At 39.4% G+C, this 16,506-nt stretch overlaps 1 protein-coding gene across 5 annotated transcripts in view; it reads right to left on the reverse strand.

Moving 5' to 3' along the window:
* The window catches only part of LRP5 (LDL receptor related protein 5), a 173,184-nt gene that overhangs the window by 129,058 nt on the left and 27,620 nt on the right, over positions 1-16,506 (reverse strand). For all 5 annotated transcript variants that reach the window (XM_082058602.1, XM_082058600.1, XM_082058601.1 and 2 more), the window contains exon 2: positions 11,579-11,975. In XM_082058602.1, coding sequence (XP_081914728.1) covers positions 11,579-11,975 — 397 coding nt within the window. The remainder of the gene's footprint in view (positions 1-11,578; positions 11,976-16,506) is intronic.

The following is a 16,506-nucleotide window of genomic DNA, read 5'->3' on the forward strand; positions in this document are numbered from 1 at the left end:
GCAGCCAGAGAAAAGCAGGCATAAAAGAAACTGTCTACACAATGAACTGGTGAATCAAACTGTGATAGTGATCCAGCCATACTCGTTTTTGATCAGGTCAAATCAGTTCTCTGATCCAGCTCACCTGCACTAGCTTGAAGTATTCAAGGGACACCTTGAGCTACCTCTACAGGAATGAAGAAGACAAAGAATGAACTGTTGAATTAAGAAAAATCTGCCTGTTAAAGGTATCTTTGGGCTATATCATATAGCCATGACAGTCCCACACTTATTCATATATTGAAATGTACAAATGCAAACTAAAAAGGAGCTTAGACCAAAATCAGAAATCCCATGACAGTTATTTAAAAGCAAAAACAGTTAAAATAAAAAGGATTTAAAAAATATTTCCACAATTAACCTTCAGCAAAATTTCTGCACTCAAGCCTCCCACTAAGAAAAAAAAAAAAAGTCTGTAAGCCAAAGGGCCCTTATGGCTTTTCTATGACATTAGCTCAAGAGCTTCTCCTCCCCCCAAAAAACATTTTGTGAAATTTCACAGATGATGTGTTTAACCTTGGCCACACAGAAAATACTGGACAAAAGCAGTACTTCATACATGAATTTGGCACAGGAAAATTACATCCGTAGATTTTAGCTCATTAACAGCTACCAAGCTCAATCCTTATCAATGCCTGTGTCATTCAAATATCTAAAACTACACAGTATTAGCAAATTAACTATACCACGAAGAAGGGCTAGCAGAATGAAGATGCACTTACACAACACGCAGATCAACTTGAATACAAGCAGTGCTCTTTCAAAGCACTTATCTCCCAGTTGGACTTTTTTTAATGCAACCTATTAAATATTATTATTACTGTGTCACCAACTCATCCCGATTGTAGGGTGTCTCTGCAATCCTGTTAAGTATCACAAAGCTGATGATATTGTGTGAGCAGTGGGGGAACAAGCTAGGCTAACTCAAAGTGAGTGATAACGCATTGTTCAACTTCATTGCTCTTAACGACACATATTTATAGAGCTTACAGTAATTATGCATACTTGTCACCTGCTGATTGGCTTAAGTCCAAAGGTTACATTTGCCTTGACCCTCCTACCTGCGGCTAGCTGGCCGCCTGAGTTTCGCGCCTTTTCAACTCCCCCCTCCCTGGAGTTGTTTACAAGACTTGTCAAGGTCACAGTGTCCTTGCTGTTCCCTCATGATCAGCAGTCTCTGCTGAGGCCTACTGAGGCATTGAGGCCTGGTTATGCTAAGCTCCTAAAACATGTCAGACCATTAACTTATCAGAACACAACTCTTGTTATAACAAACATTAGAACACAACTCTTATTAGAACAAACATTAGAACACAACTCTTATTAGAACAAACTCTGATCGTGCAACTGCTCCAAGGAGTCATGTCCTTTATCTTTAAGCCACTCCCTAACAATATTGGTGAACTTTTCAGAATATATCAAGTCTCTGCAGTAATCAAGCACTTACTGAAGTAATGGTTTTGCTGCCCCCACGTGCTACAAAGCATCCCCATGGTCCATCACAGGAAAGCAGGCCAAGCAATACAATGGCCAAAGCAATTATTGTCTCCATTTAACCCCCTTCTCTTTTCCAACATGTTTCTACCCTTTCAGCAGGCAGCATGTGCTGAGTTGCCATGAATCACAGGAAACCAGTTCTGGTTTGAGGATCTCTTACAACATCAAGACCCTGAACTGGGAGTCTGGATATCACTGTAAGAAGAGGTCAGTTGTTTCTGCAGCAGAAGCGCGAGTCTCTGGTCTATGCAAGCCTACTTAAAACCATGCTGCTGCCAAATGGAGTGGTTCTTTCCTTGGTTCCTACCCCTGGTGCTGACATTACAACCCTGCAAGAAAACAAACCCAGAAACTTTCAGTTACCTTAGCAAATGATCAGTCTGGCCAATGGTCCCACAGCAGCAGTGTTTAAACAGAACGAACAAATAAAGGCAGTGGCCACACAGCTAAATAAGCCACTCACAAATTAGGGCCTTGGACTCTACAATTAGCTAGGGCAGTTCTCTTCATGCCTCTTCTCCCACCGTAACATGTGGGCTGACATTTTTTGGTCAAAACAAGGCACAACACAGTATTGGACATCAGACTCTAACAGGCCGTAAAGCGTCATGTTTTAAACGCACACTTGTGTGGGATTTTCAAGAATTTATGAAGTGTCAAGCTTTCCTTTTTTTTTTTTTTTTTTTTTACCCTGCTCTATTCTGAGTGACAAAGCTAGTTCAAACCAAATTAAGTACAAACAGCATTCTAGCTGAAACACCCTACATTAAGGTTCAGCTGAAGACAGATTTTTTGGGGGGCAAGTTATAAATCCTAGGGAAATAAAAATCCATGGTTATTATGGAAAGAATGATACAAGCCTAGCTAAAGCAACACTGCAAACTTAACTGGAACAGTAACACCAGAAGATAAAATTCTGGGGGCAGGGGTTGGAGAATAGAGAGGATTCCAGGGAGGAAGTGGGGAAGCTTCCTTGATGTGATTAGTTATCAAGAGAAAGCCACAGGCTTCATACCTACCCTTGAAATAACCCATGGATCTGTTCCAAAAATGAATCTTCCATCAAAACTGAGATCTGCTTGCATTAGTCAGTTTCATCAGAGAAAGAATCATACAGATACAACAAAGGAGAAATTAAGTATTTTAGTAGTGTCCAATAGTAGCCATTATGTCTTACACATCACAGCTGCCAAATGCTCCCAGGACACAGGATCAATTCTTAGACAAACAGCAAATATTTTTGGTTGGGGCATTATGGGCAGGGGAAGAATACAGCAAAAAACTCGCAGCAGCTTCTCAGAGAAAAAGAATCAGTCTGCACAGCCTAATAGTTTATGTGTGAGGAACTGATTTAAATCAACCAGATTTAAATTAACCTTAATTAGTAGAGTTTTAACCTGTTAAGATCACCTAATTCAGGAGACTGGAGTAGTAACTGACACATTATTTCTGCAGAAGGGAAAAAAAAAAAGACTTTTTTTTTAAAAAAGTATGCTCAATAGTCCACACTTCTTATTTACCTCAACAAAAACCAAGCACTTTGAAACAGTCTAGACATCATCGGTGTTTCTGAGAGCGCTCACAGTTTGGAACTGACATTTATTTGTTTTTCAATTTTTTTTTTTTTTTTTTGGTGTCCAGTACATAAACAATCCCCACCATTTTCATTTCGCTATTAAAAAAAAAAACCCACAACAACCAAATATATACATTTAGCCCAGATAGGGTTTCAGGAAAATTCAGTGGAATATGCAAAGAATTGCATTCCAGTACTACCTGTGCTATTAAACACTCCCTGTTCTGGAAACCTGTGAAAAAGATATACATGGAATAAGAACTAAGAACCTAGCATGTGTATTTTGTTTGGTTGATTTTGGTGGTGGTGTTTTTGAACATAAATTACAGTTTTAAATATCCCTCGGACAGGGCATACCATAACAACTGTAAGGAGCTACAAATATCAAAACCAGTGTTTGGTATCTTAGTACACATTAGAACAATCACGTTTTTAGGACTAAGATTTCATAATCTGGGAGTTTTGTATCCCATCTGGATTGCAACAGGTCAATAAAGGTGTAACAGCACTGAGGCTATAAAAGAAAATTAAAATATCAATATCTAAAGAGCAAATTAAAATAATAGCACTGTGAGCAAAATTCACTTCTAAGCAGCTATCATAGAACAATACTCTTAAAAATACCCCAAACCACACTAGAGAAGCACTGAGCAAAAAGCAGTCCTGAAACAAACTCTTGGGTTACTTAATTCAGTTCTTCACACATGCTTAAGTGTCTTCTCCCTTACTGGGTTTTAACCTTTAACTCCAGACTTTCAAGGAAAAATGCAAGGGGTGGGAGGGGACAGAAGAGATTAACATCTAATCACACTACCGCTAACAGTCCATCCAGCAGTCAGAAGTACCCCAGAGTCAAGAGAGTTTGTAAAATTCAGTTACTGCTCCATTAGTAAGCAGAGTAGCTACCAGCTTCACTACCAAGCTTTCTAGTCACAGGGCAGTTAAACAAACGCACTTCAACTGCAGTCAGCAAGTCACTGTTTTTTGGCACATACTTAATTACTACATTGCATCAGAGTGCTTCAGCTGGTAAACTGCACCCCAGTGGTCTTTTTAAATTCCAGCTGCAGGAGCAAATCCAAGATGAAGACCATATTTCCCCCTAGGTTTTTTTAAAGCTGCAGGTCATTTCTTATTTCCTCGTACTTGTCCGTCATCATTTTTGCAGTGACTTGAAAACACAGCCAAAGAGCAGACAATCAGCCATCTCAGCTAGAAGATGTCACAGACATCATAAAAGGCAATCAAACACTTTTTCCACCTCCTGAAACACAGTAGAGTTATCAAACCTTATATAACCTGCTTACACATATGGGGCCAGTTGTACAGATTATGTCAATCAGCACAAACTTCTCCAGTTTCCATAATGTTCTCGAACTTATACAAGCCCATGGCACAAAAGAGGAGTTTACAGGAAATTGCTATGAAGTTTAGAATCCTGTGCATTTAAAATTTACTTCCCCCAACCCACCTTTAAATTTGCAAAAACTGAAATGTGAAATTAAATAGCACCAATTGTTTACAGAACAGAAAGAATGGCTATCTTGCATAGCATTAAGCTACAAATTACTTACTCAAAATACCTCTTTTCTTTTTCCAAGCACTGAACTGTGAGACCCGGATGTTCCTGACAAAAAAGCATTTTTTCAAACCCAAAAATATGCCACAGCAGGTAACCATCACAACTAATCACACTTTATTCAAAGACATGCTTTTAAAACAAAGCAAACAATACCCCCAAGAACCACCCTTCTCCACTACAATTTTCCTACCATGTATTTTATTCTGGCAGGTTTATTATTTTAAAATACATATATCACATACATATGTAGTATACTATCTGGCAACTAAGAACAAAGAGGAAAAACATAATTGCCTGTCAACTGATGGATGCTCAAATATTATTGCACTGAAGTGCTTACAAGAAAAGAACACATTTTCCCTGCTCACCCATATGGAAAGGAGTAAAACACACTAATGATTTCTCAAAGGTAAACAAGCACACATTCAACACAACAACAGCTCGCTAAAGAGTCATGTTACATGACACCTCGAAGCTGAAGAATCCTTGGAGAGAGGGACTCAAGATTTCCAAACACATTAAGCTAAAGAAGGAGAGCAGCAGCAAGGAGATAACTCGGGGTGGGGGGGTTAGGAAGAGAATTTTCAACTTGGAATGCCGTATTACTGCAAATACCTCTGATACATGAAGAAAAAGAAACTGCACTGGTAGGGGATTTCCTGGGGGAGAGGGGCGGGGAAGGAGTTGCACATGCTTATTGTGTTATGCACTTTCCCCTCAAAAAGAACGTCCAGCACATTTATATGCAAAGACTCTACAGAAAATGGAAAAAACAAATATAAGATAAAATGCGGTGTTGTAACTGCTCCTCACAATCACAAGATATGCTACAAGAGACAATGCAATGTAACTTTTTCTTCCTAGACATTTCTGAGGAGAGATGAAGAAATATTATATATAAATAAACTGTTTCATATTGAAAAAACTTCACAAGCAACTCAGCATTATACCACCACTCTATGATGGTCAGAGAAGCTGCAGAAAACAAGGTAGGGAAGGGACCTCATGAGGTCACAAGCCCTGCACCAAAAAAGCTGCTTTTCACACAATCATTGAATTCCTGAGGATGGAAGGGACCTCTGGAGATTGTCTACTGCAATCCCACCCCTAAAAGCAGGGTCAACCAAAGCAAGTTACCCATTCAGGTTCTGAGTATCTATAAAGCTGGAGACTCCACAACCTGTCCAAGCAACTTGCTTCAGTTCTTCTAAGTAACTGTACTTTTCTGAATTTTTGCCTGCATGTTTTCAGACACTGTGCTCAAAACTGCTAAGAGCAACCAATGGAATGCTGAAGAAGCTCATGTTTAAATTTATTCCTATGACAGCTAAGAATTCTGATAACATCCCATAATTGAGAGGGGCATGTTTTCCAGGAGCGGAAGACGGAACAGGTAACTAAAACTGACCAACTGAGTATTCCACCCATAATCGTCATACACGCTATATACGATGGAGATCACGAGGGTCTCCTCTCTATTCGACCATGGCCGGCATTTAGAGAGAACCTTGTCTGTCTGCCTGTGATCTATAGGCCTCAGGCCCTGCATCCCTGAAATCCAGTTTCCGGTTTGCTGTGAAGTCCCGCCCATGACTTCCGGGTGCCTGACCTGCACCTGCTGGAGCCACCAGCTTCGCACACCCAGCTCCGCTGCTGCTGGAGTGATGCCAACTCCATATCGGGCATTCAAGATTGGTTTTGTATATTTTGTATATTTTCTCTATTTATTAGTACCATTAGTAAAGCCTTTAAAACTTTTCCAATTTGCAAGACTCTTTCTAACTTGAAGTCCCTCTTCCTTGTCTTTCCATCACCTTTTATGGTGGGAGGGATTAACAGAGAGCATCTGCCACAGTTTATTGTCACCTTGCTTTAAATCTTGACAATGCCTTAGTCATCTTTGTTGCTGTTTGTTAGGTTTGCACCAGCATGCCCACATCTCTCTTGTTTTGAGGAACCCTGAACTGGGCACAGTACTCAAGGGGTGGGCTCACCTGCCTGAGTAGAGGGGAAGGTTCACCTCACTCAGTCAGTTGGCACCACTCCTTCTAATGAAGCCCAGGATGTTGTTGGCTTTCTTTGCAGCAAGGGCATATTGCTGGGTCATATCCAGTTAATTTACCTCAGGTCCTCTTCTTCTTTAAAAAATATGGTTAATTTTAGGAAATGGAAAAATAGCGCAAAACTCACTACATTCAACCCACTTTGAGACACACTGCAGCAACTCAAAAGTGAGGGGACACTCCTATCAAAAGGCACAGAATTAACTGTTGAACTCCATCATCTTGTGACATACTTCCCACTCTTTGCTGTTTACAAGCAGACCCAGTCATGACTTAAAACTCTGACTTAAAACTCTACCTCTACCTCAAGTTAAGCCTAGATTACTTCCTCTCTCCATAAGGAACACTGGAGTAAAGAGTGTCAGTCAGGACAGTCCAAGAAAATACGTCTACACATTTTGCTGACTTAATGGAGGACAGGAGTCCAGAAAACATACTGAACAATGGTAATTAAATTGTGCAAGTAAGGCGTTGGTTGCTCTCTTACCCATGGATCTCACAACCACCCTTAAACGTTCTCCTCACACCGATATATTTTATCTATTTCAGTATGCTGATTTAGTTTAACTCAATGTTTGGGAAAACAGTACACTCAAATGACAGCCAATAATTAGTCAAGGTATGCAATTTAAGTGTGTTCATTTGCACACTTTTAATTTTAAACAAAATTTAACAAATAAAACCCTGTTTAAGTATACATTCAACAGGTTATGTGGAAAACTTCTTACTTCAGCTTATACAATTGCTTAATTTTACATGTGCCAGTCCAACCAGACCAATGCGTTGTATATGCCATGATTTACAGACTGCCTCTGTGGAGCTATAAACTGCACCCATCAAGTCCTCTAATCAGAGAATCCCAGCTTCCACCATGTCTTTGGTCCCAGAGCCAAAGCTACAAGACCAAAGCTACATTCCTTACTTCACCTGAGAAAGTAATGCAACACACAGTGACACTGAGACAACCAAAGCCATGCTGTTGTTCCTTCTGTTCCCTTAAGAAGTGGTGTAGAAATTAAAAATATAAGCATACTATGATTCCTAAAATACTTAAGAAAACTGTGTGAAGGGTAAGAAAGCCTCAGTCTCCAGGATTCAAGATATGACAAGTGACAGAACCTGTAGCAAAAAAGAGTGCTGCACATTTCCACCTTTTTCCCATGCGATTCCAGCTTGGGGGAGGCAGGAAAGGGCAGGAAGTAAATAACTTTTTTCTGCCATCTCTGAACAGGCAGCTCTGCTCTCAAATGAAGCAAATGGTCATTGAACAATTTATGCCCTTTAGTCCTATCTATGAGCAGGAAAAGACAGAAATAAGCAAAAGAGATTGATAAAACATTTGTGGAAAGGCTGTCCTCACCAAAGGGATCCATCTGAAAATTAAAGTAAACACTTCACACAAGAACTTCAAGTTTCTCACAAATGAGACTATTTGCAGTTATTTGGCCACAGAATATATCAAAAGCTTTTCAACTCCCAGAAATCACAGCCATAACAAGATACTGGATATGACTCGTAACCAATTTCTTCGTGCTTTAGCAAACAGAGGCAGAAACTTCCCAAGCAGTACTGTTTGCTGAATACACCAAACCATAAAATATACAGCCTAAACTTGAAGAGTAAGCTTGCTCCAGAAGATTCACAGTAAAAGTTGCAAACTCAAACTTAATAAAACTTGAACGTGACTGAATCCCCTATCAGCAGTCCACCTAGCATGAATGTATATAAATCCCAATGTTTTCCAAAACAGTGCCAAGAATTTTAGCTTAATGTCTTCCATTAAAAAAACTCAGCTTCACATAACCTACACCAGGTCTGGAATCTGGATGTTCAGAACAAAATGTCAGTGAATTAACAGAAAAATGGTTTGTACTCTATCTGCTTCATTTATCCTTAATTTCAGGGAAGTAGAATAATTGGTTTATCACATATTCTGCCTCCTTTGTTTCCTATAATATATAGTGGATCCAGCAAGAAAGCTTTAAGGTGTATGAGAAAGAATGCCATGTTACATATTAAGCAGCTGCCTGTTATGATACTGTCTCAGAGTATCAGAAAATCCTGTACAATTAATGATTTTCAGTAGTTCCGGGAAGAGTGGAGACCCACAGATGATCTGCAACAGTCTCTCACAGTTTGCATTACAATAAAGAAATTTTAGACATGCTCTGATTGTTGTTGGAGATGACAAGGTCATCTCTCTTTCAAGTTATAAATTTCATATTTTCCTTTAAAAAAGGAAGGTAGGAAGTGTGGAATCAATGAAGGTCTCTTTAAAAATGTCATTACACCAAAAATATCCAACTATTTAGCAAGCCTGCCACAACATCCAAAAAATCATACATTTAAATTTCAGCCAGAAACCACAGAAAAACAGGCTTTGAATGGTATCTCCAGAAGTCAAACAGACCATCTCCCGTGCCTAAGGCTTGGTCATTATACCTATAACGTTCTTGACTGTATATTCAACACGTTCTCCCCTATTCTCTCAAACTAATCCATGTCTTGAAGAATCACACTCAAAATGTAATAAAACCTATTCACTAGGCAAATGACATGCTGGGCATAACATCCCACTGCAAACACCACAACATGAAATGGAATCATCTCTCTCTGCAGAACAGCCTTACTAAAGCTCAAAGAGAAGGTGTCATCAAACTGCACAAGGACACATTATTTTGTCAACAGAAGGAAATTAGATTGGTTTGACACACAGTGTTCTTGACAAGCCTGTGTTTAGCCTGTGTATTGGCTAAGCATTTACAAACTGCTTATTTGTCCCATTTTTCTTCTGGAAACTAAAGTTAACTGGCCTATCCCTAATGAAGTTTTCTTCCTCATTTTCTAAGCTACCCCCCACTTCTCTAGAAGAAACTGCTAAAAGGCCAAAATCTCATCTATTGAAATTCTTCCAGACTGAAAGCAAACATCTAACAACTTCAGGTCTGCATCAAATAGTTTTAAGAATCCTAGCCTAAATGTCATCAGATTTCATGATCTGGAATAAAAGCTACAAACTTACTCAAGTGCTCTAATTGTTATATTTTAGTACAAATTCTTACTCTTCTGTCAGTTGTAATAACTACATTAGCCACCTGATCACAATAACTTATTAACAAAAAGACAAATGAAAAGGTATTAAATGTTTCTTTTTTCCTACTGTCATCCACATGCTTTTCCCAGAAAATACCAGTAAAGAAGGAACAATTGATTCTAGGGTAGCTCAAACCCAGAGCCTGCTGTGCAAAAATCAAATGTGCAAAATGTGCAAATTCAACTGTGCAAAAATCAAATCACTACTTCACAGATGCTCCTATAAAATATTTCATAACTACTATGTGAAATGAAGTGGTTGTAAAGGCAAATCAATTTTAATGTTTTATGTCACTAATATACACAATGCATGATTTTTTTGTTTATTAAGTTTACTATATTAGACAGTTATTTGGGCAAACGTGCCTTTAATTCGACAGGACTCTTGTGCAATACTGGATTTTGTCACTTTTACCCAGAAGAGCTGCTCTACAGAGCAGACCATAGTATGGATGAATCAATTAATTATAAAGGATACACATATCTTCATAATGCATTTTCACGGACCATTCATGTTGCTTTGCTACATTGCATTAATACACAAATCAAACAGACTAACAATTAGAAAAGTCTGACATCAGTTAAAATCAACAGAGGTGTTTCATATAAAACTACTGTTGGGGAGGGGAGAGGAGGGGAGAGGACAACCTGTAGACTGAACTAATGTTCAGGACAGAAGCACTGGCAACCCAAGGAACTGATGTGAGCAAAAGTCAGAAGAATTTTGTTGATCAATACCAGACATTCTCAAGCTAACCAGCTTACATGCAGATGGGTAAATGAATCTTGTTCTTTATATTAGCCCATTCCACAGCAACTGTTGATACTTGCACACCTTTCCTGAAGGAGGAAATTCAAGACACTTAGAAGAAAAGTCCTCCAGGAAGGAAAGAATAGGCTACCACAAACCTACAGAAAGGCAAAACCAATGTAAGATACCTAACATACACCAAAATAATGTCTTCTCTTCTTACACTTACTGGATTTTGTGTATGTTTAAGAAATGCTGCACATCTGTGCTGCAAAGAACTGCCTTTCAAAGTCACAGAAAATAAACTATGCCTGCATCTTACCTTCCTCCCAACACGAACAAGAATTAGATTTGCAGAACCATAGAGAAGTGCAAGTATTTTCAAGAGCACTAGAAGTGACACATCCAGCCTCCTCCCTTATTACTTCCTAAACTGGTCACCTTCCAGCATTCAGAGTCCCCACTTTCACCTGGATTCTTTACTTACCAGCACAAACATGATTAATCAACATCACTACTTAAAAATATCTTGTTTACCAGAGCACAGCAAGTGAAAATTTCTGTTTTGACTTGTGCAGATTTACACACCTTGCTGACTAGATACATTAAATAGACATCACATATCAAATGCAAGTTAACTTACCAGAGAAGGTAACTGAGAAAATAACAATAAAAAAAGCTTGGAAAATTCATTACTTTTCAGAAGTGAAATGTAATAAGTTGGGCAATCATACAGGTTGAATATTTGGCTTGGCACCTAAGAACAGCTGTATTTTTCTTTTTGGCTCTACATCTGGGCTGTCACTTCTTGCCACAAAATATTTAAGCTCAAACATATGTTCAGATACAGATCTTGAGAAAAATAACTTGGGAACATGTAAACTGAAACAGAAGGCTATGTTTCTTTTTCAGAACTAAAACCTCAAAATAAATCACCACTGTATCAATTTAAGAATTTAACTCAAATTAATATTTACCCATGAGCAGGATCCAAAGCTATTGCCCTGGGCTGATCAAGGTCTTGCCAGAAGAGGACTTTTCTAGATGTTCCATTGAGATTAGCTACTTCTATCCTATTGGTTTCTGAATCCGTCCAGTAAAGTTTTTTCCCAATCCAATCACATGCCAGGCCATCCGGGGAAACCAGACCAGAAATGATGACATTCTGCACCACATTCCCAGTTTGGTTAATGTAAGTTTGCTTGATGGCTTCTTCACTCACATCTGTCCAGAAAACAATGCCTTGCGAATACTGGAAGTCAACCGCAGCAGCATCCTCTAAGCCACTGACCACCACAGTAGACTCCAGCTTTGTGCCTCCAGCATCCACGAGTCGAACATCCCGCCGGTTGGCAAAAAGCAGAAATGGAGATGCTACAGAAGAAAAAAGTGAAAACCTGTTAGTATTACTGGCATCTACAGATACTAAAGCACTGAGTATGAATATGGCAGAAGAGGATTTCTTTTCCCAGATCAGGGGGGCTGACAGTACAGGAGAAGTAACGTGGAAGTTTCATGAGATTAAAATGCGCATTACCCAAAAACCTCTTCTTTCCAAGTCAGACAAAGGAGTAAAAGACAGAGGGAAGAACAGGCCCAATTCTGTATCTATGGAATATGGATAGTGTCTTCAACATAGTTAGTAGTTCAAACTGAGGTCCTTCAACAATGCCTTCTGCCAATCCATAAATTCAGTTTCAGAGCAAATTAAGTCTTCATGGTTTAGAAGCTTGGTTCACCAAGTTGAAGTAGTAACAACGCAGAAAAGGTAAGTTCTGATGCCTTGCAGTAGCAGGCTGGAAGCTATCAGTACATGCTGGGTCAGCTAAAATAGGGTTAATGTCCACAGGTAGCTGGGGGATGACACAGCCAGGACAGCTGACCCAAAACTAGCCAAAGGGGTATTCGATACCATGCAAGGTTATAAATGGAGGGCTGGCTAGGGTGGGAGCCTCTCCCTCTGACTTGCAGGATCAGGGCATTCTGGGATGCTCTCGGTTCTCTCTGGACCACAGAGTTCAGTGCTTTTGTGTTTCCAGTGCGAGCTGCTGTCTGAAACAGGAGGGGGAGGTTTTGGTATGAATTGCAGTCAGAGTTGACAATCACTGTTTAGAGGAAAAAGTTGCTTGGAAAGGCAGGCTACACCAGAATTACCACATAGTGAGAGATTGCACTGTGTATCCATCACTTCGTAAATTCTTTAATTATTATAATATTATTGTTACTGTTTATTTATTTTTTATTTTATTTTTTTGCTGTTCCATTAAACTGTTCTTATCCCAACCCACCAGTTTTGCCTTCTGTTTTCTGATTCTCCTCCCCATCCCACTGAGGGCGAGGGAGGGGTGAGCAAGCAGCACAGTGGTTTTAGTTGCCAGCTCTGGGGTGCTGAGGTTAAACTGCAACACGGTACCAGATACAACACCCTGAAATGATCCTACCAAGTGCCCTCCCAGATGGCAAAGACTGTGACAGAGATTCAGAACTACTGTCTTCTCCCTTGCACAACAAAAGAGAAATTAAAGGAAGAGTTGTTAAGGAAGATTATGTGGGTTGTGGAAGTTTGTGGGGACTGCTGGTAGCTTGAAGAGGCAACCAGAGCAAACAAAGGCCCTAACTGTTTGAAGTTCTAAGTGTATGGTGGGAGCTGGAATCTTAGTACTGAATGACAGGGAACAGGCTTGGAAAGGGGAGCTAACTTGCAATTGATGCAAAAGGGATGGGAAGCTTGAAGATGTCAAAAATGACAGCCGTAGAGATGTTCCAGCAGTATCTATTCAAATTCTAGATCTCTGTATGCAAAGTACAGTTGGACAATGACATCACCTCACAGGATAATGCTGGTATTCACAGACAGAAAATAAGGAGGTAGAGACTCATGAGAGGCAAGAAAATTAACCTAATTGAGTTGGATCTGACAGTGAGGCATACAGAAGCAGTAGTAACACTGTCAGAGATTTTAGCATAGACAAGATGACTCTTCTGTCATACCAGATCTCATCTGATATTATACCCTAAAAAGGAGATAGGTCTGTTCTTGCAATAGAGGCTGTCCCTCCACACTGTCAGAGGGAAAGGTGTGAAGGTCTGAGTCCTACAACTCCTCCCTCCACCTCCCACATAGAGTATTACAAACTCTAGCATAGGGAGATTGTAAAGATCCTCTGTAGGATCCACCATGGGGGGAGGAAGCATGATTCAAACAGAGACAAAGGCATGATTCGTCCCAGCTGCTTTTTCCAGAAGAGGACATTAAGCAGACATACTGCAGAACATTCCTTTCCAACCATAAGAGCCAAACTGATGGCCAAGTTAACCACTTCATTTCTCTCCTAAAAGTGCAGGCTTTCTGCTTCATCCAGCAGTAAACGAGAAAAATAGTTATCTGCAGATGTGGCTGGCAAGGCAGCAGCCGAGTACAATGATGCCACCATATGAGCCACAGCTGTGAGTACCACTGGCAGATAAGAATGCCAGTATTTCAGAAAATGCAACTAGATGTTGGAAGGAATGGAGCTCCCTCAGAAGAGACACACTGGCCTGTTCTGTTGGATGGTATTATAGTTACAACTGGGCAGATGGCGGCAGACTCACCGTATTTCATAGAGCTTATGTTTTTAACAGAGATGGATGGACAGCAGAGAAGAAGAAAGCTGATTACTGCCTTTTTATGTATGGTGAAGTGATGACGACTGTAAGACTGTATTTAAAAAAAAAAAAAAAAAATCGCTTACGAATGTGATAGATATGGTGGTAAGGGAACTATGGTAGATGTGCTAAAACTGATACTGTTTATAGTAGTCAACCAAATGAATTATACATAAAGGGTACAAATCCCCCAGTCTTATGTATACACAAGACAGCTTTCCTGATGCTGGTAAAACAAGTAAAATTCAGTAATTACACACAGACAAGGAGCAGAAGATTTGCCCAAGACCATTCAGTAGATCAAGAGCAAAGCTGGAAACTGAACCCACACTCAATTCCTAACCAGGAACAGGCCAGTGTGTTGCTTCTGAATTCAACCATTAACTTTCATTTTTTGTTTTAATTGTATCAATGCCACCTACAGCATTTAATTTTATTAAGTGCTTCAGGGGCAACTGTTAGACCCAGCAAAGTGACGTAGGACAAAAAAAAAAAAAAAATTGCACTCTATGATCTTTGCTATTGGTTTCAGTAATAGTTCTGAAAACCAGTTTTATGGGACTTCACTCATTTACCTACTAAGACTAAGATAATGAATTATAACCAACAGAGCGTTTGCCATCAGTTACTGGTTAGCCACAAAGCTGCAACAGTTCTAAGACAAGATGAAAAAGATAGTTTTAAAAAGCTGTATTTATACTACTGCTTTATACTTGTTGGCATGCCTACATTTTGTCTCCTTACCCTTAAAGCAGAAATAGAAAGACATGAGAATACTGGGGAATGTGCATGATTATTACTGTTAAAAGCATCAGAAGTGCAGAACACATACAAATCCTATGTACAGCACAGGAGAAAAGCCTTACTTAGCAACTCTTAAAACAGTTAACTAAACTAAAGGTCATGGAAAGGTTTAACTGTGCTTCTAAGAAAAGCGACCAATGATCTTGGGAGCCTGGTACACAATATAAAATAAAATTCTCATTTTAACAAGCATACAAACTAAAACTGCCATCCAAAATCACAGTATGTGCAACAAATTATATTTTAAATATCATTTCAATTCTTAACAGGACAAATGCATAGGGGACATCTGTGGTTTAAGCCATGTGTACAGCTGGACAGAGAGAATAGCATATAATTCTTTCAGCATTCAATGTCCCAAACCACAAAAACATTCATTACCAAGGAAAAAAAACACCCCACATACACTCCTGCCACAGGCACACAAGATGGTAAAAAACAAACATCTCAAAACTTTTGCACCCAAGGGTGTACGGTCTCATGGAAACTCTTAGAATATGGAGTAAACATGCATCAACTTTTGATACTTAAAAATAGCTGCTATGCAGAAACAAGACCATGTAGGTAGGGTCCTAGCAGTCTTAAATTAATCAGCACAAAGCAATCCCTCTTGTCCAGCTCTAACTCTTTTGGAAGGAGGCTTAGATCTTTGATGTGTAACATAAGGCTCCTTCCAAACATTTAGGGAAGTTATTCCACATGCTGTCACCCTTTTGCGTGTTATCCCCATTTTTCATAGCCTAGCTCAAACGAAGAGAGACAGAAGTTGGTGGCAGCAGGAAGCTCACGTGCCACGACTCACAGACACTACTGGAACCATAAAGATGCAGGAAAGAAGGTAAAAAGGAGAGAGGTTCAGACTTGGAAGAGAAAGGAATGTAATCAATAGTTTAGCCAAACCTAAAATCAAGCACAACTTAAAAAACAAAACAGTCTGACAAGAAGAAAATATGGTATGTATAAATCCCACAGATACACATAACGTTATTTTACTCCTTCAACACAACTGTTATATATTTAGCAGGAAAAAATAATAATTAAAAAAAAAAATTATCTTTCTTAAATACTTCAAGCTCCATATTTTTGACCCTGGTCCTTTTTACTGGCAGCTGCTGCTGCTGCAGAGAACCTGAAATTACTGAAGATGTTGGTCTTCCTGTACTAACTGCACATAACCCAAGTTTAAACTTGCCAGGTACAGTCCTCTAAAGAAGGCTATTTTCACCCTCAAAAAACCTTACTATAGATAAGGTGAATTCCTAGTGTAATTACTAAATTATAGAATATTCTAGCTGCAATACAGAAGTAGATAGTAGCAGTTTGTAGAACACAAGTCTAAAAAAAATCAGGCCTCCTTGGTTTCACTCCCATATATACCCCATTAGTGAACTTCAGCAGGTGCTTCAGCCTGATGATTTGTAAAAATCATTCCACCTGCTACAAATATACTCTT

Source organism: Streptopelia decaocto (assembly GCF_964273445.1).
Source record: "Streptopelia decaocto genome assembly, chromosome: 7".
Lineage (NCBI taxonomy): Eukaryota > Metazoa > Chordata > Aves > Columbiformes > Columbidae > Streptopelia > Streptopelia decaocto.